Source organism: Magallana gigas, chromosome 10 (assembly GCF_963853765.1).
Source record: "Magallana gigas chromosome 10, xbMagGiga1.1, whole genome shotgun sequence".
Taxonomy (NCBI): domain Eukaryota; kingdom Metazoa; phylum Mollusca; class Bivalvia; order Ostreida; family Ostreidae; genus Magallana; species Magallana gigas.
Window position 1 is genome coordinate 34,627,270 of NC_088862.1, and position 20,182 is coordinate 34,647,451.

The 20,182-nt window shown below is 35.3% G+C and overlaps 2 protein-coding genes across 3 annotated transcripts in view; one reads left to right on the top strand and one right to left on the bottom strand.

Moving 5' to 3' along the window:
* Positions 1-20,182, bottom strand: part of LOC117684003 (uncharacterized) — a 71,926-nt gene that overhangs the window by 16,979 nt on the left and 34,765 nt on the right. The window lies entirely within an intron of this gene.
* On the top strand, positions 1,510-5,014 carry LOC117683738 (tripartite motif-containing protein 2-like). 2 transcript variants are annotated; one of them, XM_066073129.1, is made up of 2 exons: positions 1,510-1,800; positions 3,157-5,014. In XM_066073129.1, the coding sequence occupies exon 2, from the start codon at positions 3,691-3,693 to the stop codon at positions 4,858-4,860; it is 1,170 nt and encodes a 389-aa protein (XP_065929201.1). In that variant the 5' UTR covers positions 1,510-1,800; positions 3,157-3,690; the 3' UTR covers positions 4,861-5,014. The 2 variants fall into 2 exon arrangements, with proteins under 2 accessions (XP_065929201.1, XP_065929202.1); XM_066073130.1 differs by lacking the exon at positions 1,510-1,800 and adding an exon at positions 2,534-2,548.

A 20,182-nucleotide genomic window follows, 5' to 3' on the forward strand; every position in this document is an offset into this window, starting at 1 on the left:
TACACTAGTTTTTCATAAACAAGTACTCCAAAAGTTTTCCACACTCCATATTTAGCTTCCTAACAGTTTTGACAACTTTACGAGGTTTTCCTCCATCTTTGTACTTTCATATTAGGGGCGCGGACTAAAAATAGCGGATATATGAAGCTCGGATATTTTTGAAAAATAAAAAAAGTTCGGTAAGGTATCGTTGTATTAATGGTAAATGTATCGATCCAAATATCGTCAAAATAAATACCGCGATGCACCGGTGCATCGGTGGATCGTCCCATCCCTATGACTTAGTCCCAAAATTAACGCACTTTGAAAATTTTTTTCAAAGTGCGTAATTTTTCAAAGTGCGTTGTAACAACGCATTCAGTAAAGAGGCACGAACGACAAATCAAAAAAAGGTTTTTGTCAGAAATCAATTCAGCTCAAATCACTGCCATCGGCAATAGACTCCGTTTAAGAAACCACTCTCAAGAACGAAGCGCAAAGTTTGCATCTGGAATACAACGTTTACGTTGATGTGAGAGAAAACAACCATTGCGTGGATATACGACAATACTTTTTCCAGTTGGTCAGAAATTGTTGTTTTATGTTTTCTTTGAAACTTTTCAATTAAAAAAAACTCATTATATTTAAAATAATGATTGAAATTATTAAAAAAAAGTCTTGAATTATGCCATTCAATTTCCATTTGTTTCCATTTGGGTCATTTTAAGTTCCATTTGGTCCAATTGGGAAAATCGACGCACCGCTCGCAGACTGTACAATACAAGATCAAGAAAGATAATCCTTGGTTCCACTACAATATAACTGTTGATATATAATCATTTTGAGATACCTTTTTAATCATAACAATATAATTCAAATAATTATTTTCGATATTGGAAAATAAAGTACCTTAGTTGTCTTCTAAATACAGATGTATATAAGTTAGTTTTTGTTCGCTTATACTTGTACAGTATGTGGTTCATTTTCCATGCATCAAATTTTGAATTACTTTTTGATTTCTAAAATAAATCGATGTTTGGACTGAAAAATTTTTTAAGGTCATTTGAAATTTTAAGTAACAATTATAATTATTTGAAAATACATATTTTATTTTTAAAACATAAAAATCTTTTTTTGCTCGGAAATTATAATTTTTATGTTTAATTTTTCAATTTATTCTTTTGGCTTTAAATATCTATTAGGATGGCCTCAACGTGGCAAGAGCTAGACAACGTTATACTACTTATAACGGCTAACAATCCAATAAATAAATTCGAAAAAAAAATTTAAATCATGTATTTAAATCATGAAAATAATTGATAAGACTACATTATCAAATTCGTTTTCCATTTGGTCAGAAATTGTTGTTTTATTTGAAATTTTTACATTAAAAAAACTCATTATATTTAAAATAATGATTGAAATTATTAATTAAAATCTTCAATTATGCCATTCAATTTCCATTTGTTTCCATTTGGGTAATTTACGTTCTATTTGGGTCCATTTGGGTAAATCGACGCACCGCGGAAAAACACCAAGAATGTACTTTAAAAAACACCGGATGTTATACAGAATTTTATACAAATGGAGTCGCTTCTCATTAAAATAAGTATCGACTAGACAGTCTTGTATGTCGCTTATGTATTATATTTTAGTGTGTATCGTTTACTTTAATGAAGTATAGCTCACATCTCAACAGATCGTAAAATGTGTTCTATTTCAAGTTTTACAAAAAAGGGGGTTGTCATGGACGCCTAGGTAATACATTCGAGGTGTTTTTTCCGAGCTTGCAGGAAATGACCGAGAAGTTGCGATTGAAAGGTTTGTTCTCATAGTTTTTTGTATCATTAACTGAAGTTTATGTGGAAAGGACAAGTTTTTATAATTGTTATTAAATGTATACGTTTAAAACAACTGAAATTATCCGTAATATCGCCAATATATTCTTGACCCGGTACATAGAATTACCGAAATACCCGGGATTTACCGAAATACCCGGTGAAAACACCGAAATACCCGGTGAAAACACCAAAATGCCCATTATTACGCCAAAAAGAGTGTATGTTTAGTATTTTATATAGATAGTTATTGTATATAAAGTTAATTTTTTGAATAAATCAGCCGATTTTCGTGGTTATTGATTAAAATGCAATTGTTCCAAGAAAGACAAGTCTTTCATTAAATTTTCATATTATCATGTCAAATTATTATATGATATTAAAAAATAAAAGCTGATAAACTGTTATTTTTAATTCTTAGTTATTTTATTCTGGGAATAAAATTACACCCCTCTATTTGATTGAAAAGCAATTCATGCAAGAGTTATCGTTCTTAACCATGTTAACCCAATGTCTACACAATCATGTTAAAAATCGCTATTTATGTCAAATTACTTACATTATCAAACTGAAAATTGGGGAAATACATATAAACACTTAGATTCAAACTATGATGTTAAATATTTGTGCTCAAATGAGGCATTTTGGTATTTTTGAAGGGTATTTCGGTGTTTTCACCGGGCATTTCGGTAAATCACGGGTATTTCGGTAAATCTAGTTGCGATTGAAAGGTTTGTTCTCATAGTTTTTTGTATCATTAACTGAAGTTTATGTGGAAAGGACAAGTTTTTATAATTGTTATTAAATGTATACGTTTAAAACAACTGAAATTATCCGTAATATCGCCAATATATTCTTGACCTTATTGGTTTTGGTTATAATTTAATAAAAGCGCGCAATTGATATAATTTACGTTTTCCCGGGGGGAGGGGTTGGGGTTCCTAGGCATATTTATTGAAATTTTATTCTGTAAATTGAAGAAATTTTAATTTCCCAGAAGGAAAATGGTGTATAAAGGACACCAAACCTACATCAAGATCTGCGCATTTAATAAACATTTGATAAGATGATTAATCTTTGTTGGATCTTTTGAGAGACTATTAATATTCTTCCAAACAGGATATTTCTGGAAAACTTGCTTAAATATAAATAAATGTTAGATTTTGATCATTTTTTTAAATAGGAAGCAATAGATTTTGCATAATGTTTTTTCGTAATAGAAACAGGCCAAGACCTATATGTGTGACTAATCTAAACCTAAATGTATTTATCGCTTCAACTAGTGAATTTTTTTGTGTTGACTCAATTCATTCAGGTGTTCATTTTTTTTAAATTGCAGAACTTTCTTAGAAACGCTTCCGGGTGACTGATTATGGCCACACGAACTTGGGCCCAGGATGTGCTACGGTGTCGTTTATGTGAGACCCCGGGCCCCCCTATGTACTGTGACATTTGTCACATACATCTGTGTAAAGCCTGTGTGGGGGAACATCTCTAAGATTTATCAAAAGAACACAAAGTTGTGCCATTTGAAAAGCGTGGATCTACTGCAAAATGTCCAAAACACCCTTCAAACATAAGTGTACTTTACTGTGAACAATGTGACATTCCTATCTGTGTGCAGTGTGCTTCTTCTAAAGAACACAAAGGTCATGAATTTGTTGACATTGCCAAATCACTAGAACTTCAAAAGAAAGTCTTAGAGAAAGATTTACAAGAATTAGAGAAATCAATTTATCCTAAATATCAAGAAATAGCCGTTAGCTTCCCAGTTCAGAGAGCTGATCTGTCTCAAAACTCTAGGAAAATAACAACAGCTTTTGACAAACATGGAGAAGACTTGCACAGAGAAATAGACATCGTTATCCAGAAAATGAAATCAGATCTTGGTGAAATGGACTCCAAACACCTGGCTGTCCTAAATAAACAAGAGGATGAAATCAAACGCACCATTTCTGAAATCACCACGAGCATTGCTGAACTAAAGATACTACTAAACTCCAATGATGTCAGCATTATCTCTGCCTATAAATCCAGGAATGATGAATTCAAAAGATTGCCTCCAAAACTCACAGTTTCCTTACCAAGTTTTACCCCTCAGAAGATAAACAAAGAACAGCTTTATCAACAGTTTGGTTCTCTGTCTGCGTTATCTATCGAAACAGAAGAACAAGGCTACACCATGGAATCCCCCGGTACTGAGTCCTCTCTTCCGAACAGACCGCTCATTGATGTACCACGGATAATTACGGAAATCAGCACCGAGTTTAAGGGATACCCTAATGGAAAAAACCCAATAACTAGTGTGACCTGTCTGAGTGATGAAGATATATGGACTGGTGGTAATGATCATATTATAAGACTCTATAATCTCTTGGGAAAACCAGTGAAGTCAATCCAAACCAAGTCAGGGAACGGTCCACAGGACATAGCAGTGACAAGGAGTGGGGATCTAGTTTATACTGATTACTTTGATGGAACTGTGAACATAGTGAAGAATACGCAGATACAGACAGTGATCAGACTACAGGGTTGGAACCCTCGCGGTGTCTGTAGTACCTCCTCTGGTGACCTCCTGGTTGTCATGAACACTGATGATAAACAATCAAAAGTTGTGCGTTACTCTGGCTCCACAGAGAAACTATGTATTCAATTCAATGACAATGGACGGCCTCTCTATTCGTCTGGTTATTACATCAGTGAAAACAGGAACCTAGATATCTGTGTGTCAGACTTAAAAGCCCGTGCAGTAGTGGTGGTCAACCAGGCCGGAAAACTCCGGTTTACCTACACTGGTCCTCCCTCTACTACCAAGGAATCATTTGGTCCAGGCGGCATCACAACAGACAGCCAGGGTCGGATCCTGACAGCAGACTTTCACAACCACCGTATCCACATCCTGGATCAGGACGGACAGTTCCTCCGCTACATTGACAACTTTCGCTTACAGGGTCCATATGCTTTATGTGTGGACACCAGAGACAACCTCTTTGTGGGTGAGATAGCAACGGGAAACGTGAAAAAAATCCAATATTGCATGTAAACAAACTTTAAATAATATGTAATGAAATACATGTCAATCTCTAAACAGTGACAAAGTGACTCTGTGTGTGAATAAGTGTATATACCTTATACATGTTATACCAACACTACTGACTGTCTGACTATTAACCTGTAATAAATGTTAATAAACTCTTTTTCAGTTATTTAAACAATAAAATGCTGTCTTTGTTTATATTTAACTAATACTGTATATTGATTATTGAGTATGAAAAATTCACTTAATTATTGTTAATGTACAAAAGTATGTTAGCTAAAAGAAACGTCTCTTGTGAGACTTTTAGTCTGACATCATCATGAATATTTCGTGCAGTCCGTTATTTTTCTTGGGTTGCTGTAGGCTTCGACCAATCAATAAACAGGGCGTGTCGATTTCTGTCCTGTCAGTTTCTTGTCAATTTCAACTGCTGTAGATTTCAACCAATCTGTTTCTATAAAGCTATGAATTATCTAAGTTTCCGTAAGAACTAGAGGAAATACTTGGTAGATGTAAATATTACTGGGTATAGATGGACCAACTTTTTTTTTAATTTATTAAATGTGAAAAATAAACCATTAAGTGTCTACAGAATAAATTGTTCAGTTAACCAGTACTGCAACAGTATCTTTTCATCAATCTGATTTTATCAAACTTGGTAACTTTGTAGACTTGTGCACTTCCAAATTTTGCTACCATTGGGGAACCCTCATCTTTCGTCCAATGGTCTGATATAATTATGAAGATCTTGAAAAAAATTAAACCCCATGCAGTCATTCATTAAAACGAATTTGATTTATTTTTTATTTCTATAACAAACTTTTTGTACCTATCAGATATACATGTATTCAATACAAACTAAATATGAAACTGATTTATAAAGAAAAACAAATTTCCACAATATAAATAGAGAATAATACATACCCTTTTCCATATCACAGCCAGTAACAGCCCAAGACTCCAATATCAGCCAGAGGGCCAAAGGCCCGAGGGATGATATTTGTCGAGGGCTGATACAGGCTTTGATATTGAAAAGGGTATTTATTATTAAATTTATTACATACTTAGTTATAAAAAAATTAAAAAGGCATCAACTTGAACAAATTGATTTTAAATATTATTTGAAAGTAGTCTGTACATGTATTAAATAAAATATGAGATCTTGTTGTTTTACCAAACATTTAGCTACTGAACCGGAATTTCCTAGTGTTGTATAAAATTAACTGCTCCAAAACTGAAGTGTTCAACTGCATTTAAAAATGTCGACGTAAAAAATGTTTTAGTTTCCTTCTGTAAACATCCACAAATGCCGAAACGGAAAAAAGGCAAGGGGTGAGATACGGATCCGTATGACAGCCCTAGGGCTGATAACCTGTATCAGCCCCGGAGGCCGATATGAGTTTTGGGATGTCATCTTTATCACATATGCAAAAAAACTGTTTTAATTACTAAGTATGTAATAAAGAATTATAATGTGAATCATATTGCTGCAAATTGTTGAATATTTAGAACAAAGTGCATAAATATCAGAACATCTTTTTCGTTAATAAATGCCACTGCTTCAATTACTGACATGTTGAATACAGTCTGATGTGCTTGATGAGAATATAAACCCAGAAGTCACAAGGATACAAAATAGGCCCGAGCTTGTTTCACTATGAGAGTAACACAATGGACTCTCTCTCTCTCTGTCTCTCTCTCTCTCTTTTAATTAAATTCAAACCTTAAATACAGATCTTTTAAAGAACATGTAATAATGTTAAAAGTCGCACCTGCATGTTTTTTTCAGGTGCATGGGGATCTTGGTGGACGGGGGGTAATGACGTGGCCAAGGAGGGGAAGTATAAGTGGGGGGCCTCAGGCAGGGACATCGTGTACAAAAACTGGGTCTCTCTTTTCATGTTTTGAACCATGATTTGTATGTTCTAATGTTCTAGTCATAAATCAACCTACTGTATGGCAATAACTTGCGGTTCTTGCACTATGGGAATAGAAGAGACAAGCTGTGCAGTAGTATCCATGGTCAATGGTTGGATATGGTGGATACAATAAGTCTTTTTGACAAGCGGTATCAGTAAAATGACACAGGGAAGAATTTTGTCTGTTTTTATCACTAGTATTCTATATAATCTCTGTAATCAGTGTGAGGGTATGGGATAAAGGATCTGTTCCTTAAGGGTGGGTTTCTGTACTGGACGCTGTCAGTGTGAGGGTATGGGAGAGAGGATCTGTCCGTTGAGGGAGGGAGGGGCTACGTGTCTGTGCTGAATATTCTGAATCTCCTCACTAGGAATGAAGTAAAGAGGGATGTATCGTACCACGCCAGAACTCCAGATCTAAAATAATCAGAATCAAAATACATGTACTGAGGATCAGTCCCTGAAACGTTCTGAGTGAATGGTGAGCACACTGTGGGCGCATGCTGAATGGAATCTGGTTGGCGCTTATGAATAGTGAGTGAATGCAGAGTGCAAACGAAGCACAAAGTGAATGGTTACTAATGTCACAAGTATGAATTTGTGCAAATTATTAAAATATCTACTTTTAGTAATTTGAAACTCAGAGTAAAGTTTGTAATTTTTTTTATAGAATTGCATATTAATCAAGACATTTCTAATTTACATGATTTAAACCTGTAATTTACACTCACAATGGACAGGAGAGCCCCTTTGTCAAAACTGGGTTGGAATGACACATGTAGCGGGTATTCCCCAGACTCTCCCTGAATCAAGCCACTGAAAGACAAAGCAACAAACTGCGACTTAGAAATACACCCACATTTGTAAAATAAATCATAAGACAAAACATTTTATTTTATTTTCAAGCTGAAAAATTCAAAATTCTTTTCCAATGGAAGATTGTACCAGATAATATGAAAATGACTCAATTTTTTAAACCACTAAAGTCATTTCAATTTTTTGATATCAAAATGGCAGTAAAATTCAACATTGTGACAGAATTTGACGTAATGAAATGAATGCCACTGAACCTGGTAAGAAAAGAAACATTTTCCTTGGGGGGGGAGAGGGAGATATTAAAGATAATAAATTTTTGAAAAGATTTGTGAGGTCTCACCAAGGTGTGATTTCCAGCATTGGGTTAATTCGAGTTCTGAAGAGGGCGACGTACGGCAACACTTGTTCCTTGTCGTCTACAAACAGATTAACAAGGACATCAATACATTATAACATTTGTAACCCACTCCTATGGTGTCCATGATGTCAACAATACTTTTATATCAACAGCTACATCAGTGAAGCATTGCAAGCTCTACCAGCGTACTTATACACATGTTTTATGTGAACAAAGAATTTAGCTGCAAATCAGACCATCAATTTGTTGTAAATTGCACGTGGTCTTCTCTTTTACACTCTGATGAGAACAAGTGAAAATATCTTGTTTAAAGACCGGGGTTTTCAACTGGTCGGTTAACCTCAGGTCAGTTCAGGTGGGGGGTGGAGCCCCAAGGGAAAACACGCTCGCCTGTGTATACATGTCTATATGCATGGGATGTTAAAACGCTCTTATTATAGTTTTTCTGATGATCTTGAAAACTATCATATTTATATATTTACATCTACCAAGTATTATTCAATCTATTTCTTACGGAAACTTATAGTTAATTCATAGCTCTATAGAAACAGCCAGATTGAAATCTACACGCCCCGTTTATTGATTGGTCGAAATCTACAGCGGCTGAAACTGACAAGAAAGTGACAGGACCAAACTTGACACGCCAAGTTTATCGATTGGTCGAGTCCTACAACTATGGTACCTAGGAAAAATCACGGACTGCACGAAATAATCATGACGACGGCAGACTCTCAGTCTCACAGGAGGCGATTTGGCTGTTTCTTTTAGTTAACGTACTTGCGTACATTAACGGTAATTTAGTGAATTTTACTTAATTTTCATAATCAATTTATCAATTGGCTTAAAGAAAGATGTTAATAGAAACAATAAAATGCTTTCTTTGATGATTCATTTGGGTAATGAAGGTAGCGATCATTGCAGAAAAAATTTACATAACCCACTAACGCGGGTTATGTATTTTTTCTGCAATGTCGCTACCTTCATATCCCGAATGAATCACCAAAGAAAGCATTTTATTGTTTAAATATGTATATGTACAAGGAAAAACAAATTGTTGATTGTACAATGAATTATATAAATTGTGCTAATAGACATTGGATTTTACCGTCAAGGTATGGATGAAAAGACAGAAGTAAATTGCACGATCGTCACGAGCGCTAGACATGGTATACACAGGACAAGTGAACAATTATAAATTATTTTCTAACATCCAATCTAGGGCCTCAACTCAGTTGATTGAGAGGGGTACACTGATGAGGTAAATTTAAAGACGGTGCTTTTATTCATGGTCTTTAAGTTTTAAACCTACAGTACAGCTCACGAGTATCCCGACACCCACCGTGTAAAAAACACGGTGGAAAACGGTCTGTGTCGCACCGTGTACACGGTGTGACACCGTGTATGTGTATTGGAAAATTCAAGAAAAAGCACCGTGTCGCACGGTGGCCGCCCGTGTAACTCCGTGGCCACTGTGTTACTCCGTGGGTATCGTTACCTGAGACGTTGATAGAAATAGCGTTTGTTTAGAAATAAATAAATTATGGCTAAACAAGGGTTGAAACATATATATCCTTTTCATATTTAAAAAAAAAATGAATGTCGACTTAAGTTGCACGGACCCAGAAAATTGTCGGGGCTGTCAACGTGAAGTTATTTTTTTGTGATTTGAAACCTCGACGTAAATGGGTACCTTTTAATTCATTTGTTCTTAAATAAATTGAAATAAATTCACCAAATATATTTAATAATCAATTGATATATAATCAAAATTCAAATCAATTTAATTCATCGTGTTTTTTTTCTAAACACGCTTGATGTTGAAACTGACGATCCGATTAAAATATCGGGAGCTTAAACGTCTTACTTTTCTGTTATATCTGAAAACGCTTTCTGATTAATTAATTAATTTACAGCCTTACTTTAAACCAATTAAAAATGAGAAATGAAAACATTTCAGATCTTGTTTTTTTAAAAACATGTTGATGTGCTGTAGTAAATTTTAACAACCCCATATTACCGGTGACTCGAATAATTTGGACTTCAGCTATTTATGTAGCAATAAATAAACAAAAAATCTCTTTTATATTTTAGATTATAGATAAATACATGTACATACTCTTGTTAAATTATATTCAAGCATTGTACATGTACTAAAAATATACCCGCATTTCATAAAATTACTTTCAACTTTATTTCCGTACAGCTGGTAATGGCGCCGTGATTTCCCATGAAAAAATCACTCGTGCGATACACCTGTACGGAAGCTGATCAGATACACAACATTGTCTTTCATCTTGGGTTCTATACACAACAGGTGTTATTGTCTGTCTTGTTAGGTGTCATTGTAATTTACAACAAACTGTGTGTATATTTGGACGTCTGAACAGGTGTACTCGAGATGCCGTTATTCACACCTTTCCACGGACACCTGTTTGGTAACTCATCACAACCCGTCGTGTGTATGGTCTGAATATATTTTACTTCTACTTTGTTAGTTCCATGATTTTTCCTAATCTCTAACAAACAACAAAATTGTCTGTAGATGTGTACACAAACTACTACACGTAAGACTATCGGCGCGTGGATCCGGAGAACAATTCCGAATTCAGCAACTCTATAAATGCGGGAATTTCACAAAGTATTAACTTGCGATAAGAAATTATTTACCGGGTACACATACATGTATAACAAAAAAACCTGATTGATTAAAAAGATGAATGAGATAATATCGGTAACTTTTTGCAAGCATTTATAACAAACACAACTTTATTTACTTTATAACCATCTAATATGTGTGATGTGAACTAGCGTCGAAATTTTAACGAAAAATCTTATTACATCCTATACTTTACAAACTTCTAGTCATTGTGTTGAAATCGTTATTAAAACCATGGATCTAAAATAAATGAATTAAATTCATACAAATAGAACTCTTATAATTCTAAAATGATTGCACAAAAGACAAAAGTACAGAGAGAGAGAGAGAGAGAGAGAGAGAGAGAGAGAGATTTTACAGCGCAATATTCGAACCCTCATCCATGCAGTATAAGAATGAAAAACTAAACATTTCAAACACTAAATACTTCATCGTTAAATATTTTTCTATTTTGCGGACTTAAAAAAACAATACAACGACATTTATTCCTTATCATGGAAGGAGCACATGGTCTATCTCGCGGGCTGAATTGATTGACAGGGATAGCACGTGGACTCTGACTGCATAGATTCTATCGCAGTTTTAGGGAAAATGGTTCAATATAAGGGAAACTATAAATCTAACTTATTACACTGAATTACAAGTGAAATGTACTTAAAATTAAACTCATACCAGTATTCTCTCTCTCTCTCTCTCTCTCTCTCTCTCTCTCTCTCTCTCTCTCTCATATGACTATAATTAAACAATCAAACATAATTATTGCAATACTGAGTAGTTTGTTGGAACACAAATAATTTCTAAACTCAAGTTGCTTATAAAGATGAAATAAAAAATTATCAAGTACCGATCCACGGAATCTAAGCGCTATGAATATGTACCGTGCGGTACTACATGGACAAGTACATCACACACATAGGCGTCGGAAGCAAATTGAAAGTGGGGGGGGGGGGGGCTAGACTAATCCTCAGAAATATTGAGAAAAAGGTAATTCCCAAAATCATGGAAATCCTAATCCGTGGGGGGGGGGGGGGGGGGGGGGGGGGGGGGGGAGTATACCTATACTTCCAAAAAAAAATTACTTACCAAAATTTTTTTCTCCAAAATAATGAAATTACTAATCCGTGGGGGGAGGGGGGGGGGGGGGGGTAGTATGCTTCTGAATCTAACCTCTCAATCTTTCAAGGTAAATTTAGGAACAATAATCTTTCCTGCGAGAAAAAGTGGGGGGGGGGGGGCTGAACCCTCTATCATGCTATGTTTCTAATGGTTAGGTATAACTTTGCAAAAAAAGTGGGGGGGGGGGGGGCTAAGCCCCCCCCCCCCCCTAGCCCCCCCCCGGTTCCGACGCCTATGACACATATGTATAAAAGAAAGAAAATTTGAAAAATATAAAGCTGTATAATTATATTATTTAGAGAAAGTACAGTTGTTTTCAACAACCCGTTAGATTTGTTATCGTTGAATAGAGTATAAGTGAGAGAAGATCACAGTTATGATTCTATGCACTATTGAAACTGCCAATCTACAGCAACTACGATTACTACTACGTTTAAAAACGGACTGACACAAAAACAAAAACTTATGGAACAGTGTATTTGAATTTTAAAAAGGAAAATAAAGTGTTAGTGTTTTATTTGATCAAACCTTTATGTTGGCGATATCGATTTTTTTTTGTTCTTATTACGAACAAAAAAATCGATATCGCCAACATAAAGGTTTGATCAAATAAAACACTAACACTTTATTTTCCTTTTTAAAATTCAAATTAAGAACTTCTTAATAACAACAAATATCAACCGTAACAATCGCATACGTCTGAAAATTGCGTGCCTAAAAAATTTATTTATTTATTTATTTCTATTTCTTTGTCTTTTTCTCTAATTCTCTTACGTACATCAATAAATATTTTATTCTTTATAAGTTTTATTCCTAAATCCTCCTTTTTTCACAGGTAAATACCGCGTGTTACACCGTGTAACTGTCCGTGTTGCATCGCGTTGCACCGTGTCGCACCGTGTTTTTTCTCGTTTCGTGGCCGTAACAGAGAACAATAGAACAAAGGTACCGACACTTCCACGCTCAGCGTGGACTTTTGAACACGGTGGTCGGTGTTTTTGTCGGGATACTCGTGAGCTGTACTGTAGTATGACCTCCAGTGTAAAAAGGTTCTGTACCATACCGTGTAGTGTGACCGCCAGTCTCTCTCCGTGTCGGTCCATCACCATGCTCTGCACTAGTCCCCCGACCCTGAAAAAAAAACAACCAATGATGTCACAATCAGCAACAGATGAAAATTACTCTCAGTTATTTGTGACAATCAGAATGGTATTAAAGTTAATTCTTCTCCCAGCCAATATCGCATAGGGTCGCTGCTTATCCTCGATTTGGTTATGAAGGGATGAGAATCATTGAAACCTCCTAGATGGGAGTCATATAAAACTTTGATTCCGCAAAATTTTGAATCTGGGTTCAAAACAACATGCAATTTTCAAAACTCAGGTTCAATATTTTGCTGCAAAATATTACCCCCCCCCCCCTAAAATATGCCATATATGACTGGAAAATGTTTCCAAATTCTATATGTTTGCCATTATGATAAAACTCAGAGATTCTGCTGGGACTAAGGAAGAGTTACTGTTCTTACCTTACAATGTTCCCATCCTCTGTAACTAGATCCACCTCTGCCAAGCTGACAGACACAACAGCTGACTGAGATCCACCAATCACAGTGCTCGTATCATCAATGCTGGTGGAAAATGTAAGAGAGTATATGATTGGTTCAGATTCTGTTGCAAACAGCAAGGTTCTACCATCAGGACTCCAACACGCCGCCTGTCAAAGAAAACAAAAGAGAGAGTTACATGTACATGTGCATGCATTTCACTAGCAGCCATATGCATGATTCAGGTAAAACAGAGCTCACTTTGCACTGTGTAGTAAATAACATATTTCTAATCATGCTAATAGAGCTGGATAGTCATGGCGATCTTAGACTATAACTATCTCTGTAAAATAAAGGACTCCAACAAGCCGCCTGTGAGAGAAAGCGAGTTACATGTACATGCATTTCATTAGGGTTATAATTCTTGAATACATATTTATACTCATTAATTTTGTAATTAGTAATTAGTAGCCCGATGCATTATGCAGTTAAATTGAGCTCACTTTGCACTGTGGGGAAAATTGCATATTTCTAACAGGGCTAAACAGTCATGGCCAATGTTTTACTATATCTATCTCCATAAAGCTCTGTATAGAGATATCTGGATTTTTTCTTTAAAAAAAAATTATACAGCGGACTGCTCACTAAAATCTAAAATAAAGGGGTATATCTGATGGTTAATTTGTTGGGCATCCAGCCTCCTTGATCAACTTCATACTTGGCATGATTAGAGTAAATACTGATAATGCCCCTACCTATAGCGGACTCCTATACCACTGTGCCTTTATGGTACAAAGCAACTGAGAGAGAATAGATTCTCACCCTGTCTCTTTAATTTGCTCACCTGATTCTCCTCCCCTTAGCATTTCTCTTCCATTTGTTGTTTAAAATAACGTTACGACTTGTACACTACTTAAAGGGACTTGGACACGATTTGAGTAAAAATTTCCAAATTTTATTTTTTCATTTTCAATGTTTATACTGATAAATATATAAGTTTATAATGCTATGTCAAAATTTGAGAGTCAAATATCAAGTTATAAGCAAGTTACAGAGTTCATAATTCTTTGTTTTGTAAACAAAGCTTGAATATTGTCATTTTTACATATGTGTTGTATTGGTGTAAGTTTCAATCAAATGTATCTTTCTTTTGTTTATAATGGTATTTATGAAGATACTGAATTAGTTTAAATTGTTTTTACATGTCATTTTGTCTAAGAAATGGTAATTCTCTACAATACATTTTTTGTAAACAACTATACGACTCGAGCTTTGTTTACATTACAACCAATTCTTACCTCTGTATCTCGCTTGTAACTTGACTTTAACATTCAGTATTTTGGTCAATCATTTAAAATGCACCAGTAAACCATTTTATACATAAAAAATAAAAATAAAATTTTTGATCTCAAATCGTGTCCAAGTCCCTTTAAAAAAAACTTGTACTGTACCTTACAATGACTTGTACCAATGTACACTACCTTAAAACGACTTGTACACTATCTTACAATGACTTGTACCCTACCTTACAACGACTTGTACATTTGGTCCAGACCTCACACGTCCATTGTTTGGTTTCCCACACCCTGAAATTCAATATAACCAGTATAAAGGAGAAATGTCTGTTTCAATATGAAATATACTGGATTTAAAATATATTTTTAGTTAGTAGTTTTAATCAGTAGAAGAAATAAGGTATCATTTTTGGTTGTGCATTGGGATATAAGTACGGGTTCGTCACATGATCAAATCCCATAACGCCCTTCGGCCCTGAAGGGCTTTATGGAAGATTTGATCACGTACCAACCCCTATTTATAAAAAAAATATCACAAATCTGTTTGTAGTTTATTCGTCCTTGTGTATATATATTATACAGTACTGTCTTACATAAAAAGTTTAAGTTTCATCTTTCATCACCAAGGAATCTCACTGGGATATAACCTGGTCAGCCCACAAGTTGTGACAGGAAAGACTTTTGGTTTCAATATTAAAATACGGACTTTAGTTCTGGCATTAGCACTTACATGTATAACATTGTTGGCCCAAGGTAAGTTTTCTCTAAAATAACTTCAGACTTTCCTTGAATTACTTAAAAGTAAGATGTGACAATGAAGAACTCAGACTTAAAGGACTTTAGTTTTAGAATTTCCACTGGAGTTACATGAACAGCTGAAAGGACTTTCGTTTTAGAATTTCCACTGGAGTTACATGAACAGCTGAAGGGACTGTGGACTTCAATAGAGACACTGAGCATTCCCATCAGTTACCTGTACCTGTAGTTACCTGTACAGCCAAGAAGTGGCAGACAAGACTTTGAGTTTCAATAAGGACATAAGTTCTGGCATTTGCACTTTCATTTGGCCTAAGGTTAGTTTTCCTTCAAGTAACTTTCCTTCAATTACTTATTTAAGAAGATGTGGCGATGAAGCCCTTAGATTTTAAGGACCTTAGTTTTAGACCTTCCACTGGAGTTACAGCTGAGAAAGTAGTAGAGAAAACTTAGGACTTAAATAGAGACACTGCGAATTCCCATCAAATACCTGAACAGCTGGGAAGGCGTGGCCGAGAAGACTTTGGATCCGTCTGGTGACCACCTGATGAGGGAGACCCCACCCCCTCCTAACCGCCGAAGTGGAACACACGTCTCCATGGGGACATCCCAAGCCTACAACGTTATCACAATATTAACATACAATGTGGATTGATAGTTAATTAAAGTAATATAGTATCAATATCTGCCTATAATTTGATCAAAATCACATATGTGCTGTAACATTAACAATTTCATATTGACTATATATGCTGTTCAATCATCACATGGTCATTATTAATAATAGTTTTCCCTTGGACTGAAATGTCAATCTTTCATTGGTTTACACATAGCACGTGATTACCTCATATATCTCTATGTTTATGCGGTGAGAAATAATATTAGGCAATATGGCCATCATTAACCGACGCTTCGCTTAATCATTTCAACATTTCGTAGTATTTGATACATAAACCACATGCTGTAAGTTCTTAAAGTATTTGGAGTAGTTGCTCTTTAAAATTCTTTAAAATTAGAGTAGTTGCCCTTAGAATATTGACGTCACATTGTTTTGTCTGGAGCAGAACAAAATAGCAACGTCGAAATTTGCTCAAATCTCTGCAGAGGAAAGGGGGAAACATTTAAAATTGAATAGCAACAAAACATTGTAAGTAAACATGGGTGAAGCAAAAATTTTTAAAGAGTATTTGAAAGGTGAGGATGAAAATTTTGAAGAGTTTTAATGAGTTAAATTGGGCGAGCACTACGGAAATATGTTGGGTTGATCAATCTCATAGACGGCTCGGCTTTGCCTCGCCATCTATGAGATTGATCAACCCAATATATTTCCGAAGTGAGTCAGTAACTAACCTTATAGGTAATAATAAGTATCATAAGTATCTAAACAAAATTACATTGCCAATGTTCACTACTAAAAACTACTTTAAATATGGCATTGTTTTAGCAGGGATTAAATTCAAAATTTTAAATAAAGTTAAACATTAAAACACATTCATTAACAATGTCAGTACTGTACTGTACTTATATTACATAATTTCCTAACCATCCGAGAGGAGGATAAAAATACTTGTATGTACTGTCTAGATCAGTATTAATGTCACAAACACTGTATCCTAACCATTAAAGAAGTGTCGACCGGCGAGGCAGACAGGAGGATGCGACCGCTGGGGTCCCAGGCCAGGCAGGTGACGGGGGCGTGGTTCTGTTGTTGCAACACCTGGCAGGAACTCGTAGACGGTCTGAAAGGTAAAAAAATAATTTCAATAGACATACCTGGTATTTACATTTATGGTATAACACATCTGGTATGTTGAAGTGAGTTATAGGTATACTAGGTATGTACAAAATGTACAGGTAAGATTTAAGGAGGAGAGATTTAAGTTAACTAGGTACAGGTGAGATATGAGTACCTGGTGGCCAGTGATGTGGGCTCCACGTGCCAGATGAGGACACAGGACTGACAGGCTACTGCCAGGACCGAGGCAGACTGAGGCCTAAAAACACAACACAGACATTACAGGACTGACACTCCAGGCTACTGCCAGGACCGAGGCAGACTGAGGCCTAAAAACACAACACAGACATTACAGGACAGACAGGCTACTGCCAGGACCGAGGCAGACTGAGGCCTAAAAACACAACACAGACATTACAGGACAGACAGGCTACTGCCAGGAACGAGACAGACTGAGGCCTAAAAACACAACACAGACATTACAGAACTGACAGGCTACTGCCAGGACCGAGACAGACTGAGGCCTAAAAACACAACACAGATTTTACAGGACAGACAGGCTACTGCCAGGACCGAGGCAGACTGAGGCCTAAAAACACAACACAGACATTACAGGACTGACAGGCTACTGCCAGGAAAAAAAGAAATCGATACAAAACCGAACATAATGAAACGAAAGTAAAACCAATCGAAACGAAACCAAACCAAACAAATTCAAAAGTCTAAATGAAACGAAGTAAGTCTGACAAACATTTGACACAGTCATTTTGTACTATAATTTAAGAGTGTGCAGATTTTGAGTTTTCTTGTGGCAAAATTTTCAAAAATAACCCCCACCATATCACTCTAGAAAATGAAATTTTAAGCTATATCAATTTTTCAGTATTAAGAAATTTTGAACCTACTAAATTGTCACATTCCCCCCTTTAATAGTATTGTCAATCCTCTAATGTAAAAGATATGCACATCAGTTAATTAACTAGATATAATTTCATGAAACACAGAGATAAAGGCTCTGAACACTCACTGCCACGCTAAGTCTGCCACGTTCTTCTGTAGTTTGTGTTTGAGCGTGGGCACTAGGTCACTCTTCCCAGAATGCACTTTGATGGAATCGTCTCCAAGGGCATAAGCAAATTTGAGGGTGTGAGGATGCCAAGCAAAAGCTTTTACAGGACTCCTAGACCTAGATAACGACAGAGATGTAAACATTTAATGATAACAGAAGTTCATGTTCATAACATTTGCAAATCTTGTCCATATCTTTATTGCGTATGCCAATTAACATAAAACAAAATTTGTTCTTGAATTGATCTTGTTTTCCCAATGCTTCCAATATTTCAAGTAAAGCCTTAAATGCCAATTTTTCTAAAATATCAATTCAAAGCTTATTTTTTTTATTCAAAAGGCAATAAAATTAGACTCCCGGTCTGGCAGAACCATTTGAATAGACGTGAGCAGACTCTGAGTTAATTCAATATGGCCCTACCAGTTCTTGCTACTTACAATATCTGAAAAATTGCCCTTTTATAATATATTGACCTTGCCTGTTAATGACTTACCAGTTCACAATGTCCGAGAACTTGGTAATGATTTCTTCATTTGACATCTATATAACAGTAACCATGGATATATTCAGCAATGCATATGTATATATTTTCACAGTATAGCTTTAAAAAGAACAAATACTGTAGTCATAAACTTAAATATCAACTTTTCCAACAAAGATTATGAAAGACAGTCAAATCATTTTAACATTAACCAGTTCATGATAGAATTGAGAGATGTTTTCTCAAATTTCAACAAGTTTAGGCTACATAAACAGTAATAACACACTACATACTAGCTACAATGAAACTTGTTTAATACAAACACGAATATAGCAAATTCTCAGATATAAACGGAGTTTTTTTAAGTCCCTGGTAAAAATTCTTATTAAATCTTTGCAAAATTTTACGGTTAAAACGCTTTTGAATATAACGAATTTACGGATATAACAAACTGATTTTGAGTCCCGTAGAGGTGAATAATAACGAAATTAACACTTTTAAAAGAAACTTCTTTACAAATTAAAAAGTTTGCACTACCATTTAACATAATAGTTTGAATGAATTTATTATTTTTCACATAAATTTTTCAATTCACCATCCGATTATGAAAGGCATCAAAGTAATGTATTTTTATTCTAAGCCTTAATTAGCAAAAATTATAGTCTGGTGAAAGAAAACATGTATATAGTGAATTCGCTATAGTAATTACGAATTCGTTATACGGATATAACAAATTACAGATATAATGAAGTAAATCCATTGGTCCCTAGGACTTCCCTAGTGTACATGTATTACACACGTTCTAGTCCTATACTGTACATGTATTACAAGTGTTCTAGTCCTATACTGTACATGTATTACACGCGTTCTAGTCCTTTACTCACAGAGAGATGGGGGAAGATAGAACCATGGAGGGAGTTGGCCCACCGAACAAAGGTCAAGGTTTTCTTGGCAGCAACACCGACCCAGTCAGGGACTGAAAAAAACAATGGAGGATGGATGCTACGCTAACATCAGTTTTCATAGCAGAACCTCTGTAACAAGACCTTGGACTTTCGAAAGGACATACATTGTAACTGAATCTTTTCTTGCATTAAAACAAGTTAAAAATGAGGCTGGTTTCGAGTGAAAAAAACATGCATAGATCTTAGATTGCATAGTCTTAGCTCAAAAGCCAAAATCGTGTGGATTTCAAAAAGCTAAGGCTGAGTGTCCAGCAATGAAATAGACAGGCCTACGTCACATTGCTGTTTGACATATTTACCCCAAATCCAAGCTTTTGTTAAAATGATTCTATGAATAAACAACTGGGGGTTTTTTTCTGCAGGTGCAAATATTTATCATAGCATAAAACAATTTTTCTGAAATTACAAATTTTTGGATTTTGATTTCAAAATATATATGGGTAGGTGCATTTATAGTGGTATTTACATGTACGTAAGCAGAAGAATGTTTTAATGCAATATGCATATAGGACAATGTGGACAATTCAAATTTAATAATTTAAAATTACCCCCCCCCCCCCGAAAAAAAATTTCTGAATCAAATTAAAAGTAGAAAAACTTAGTTATATATATATAC

Coding starts and splice junctions, on each gene's coding strand:
- LOC117683738 (XM_066073129.1), top strand. CDS start 3,691: ATGAAATCAGATCTTGGTGAAATGGACTCCAAACACCTGGCTGTCCTA.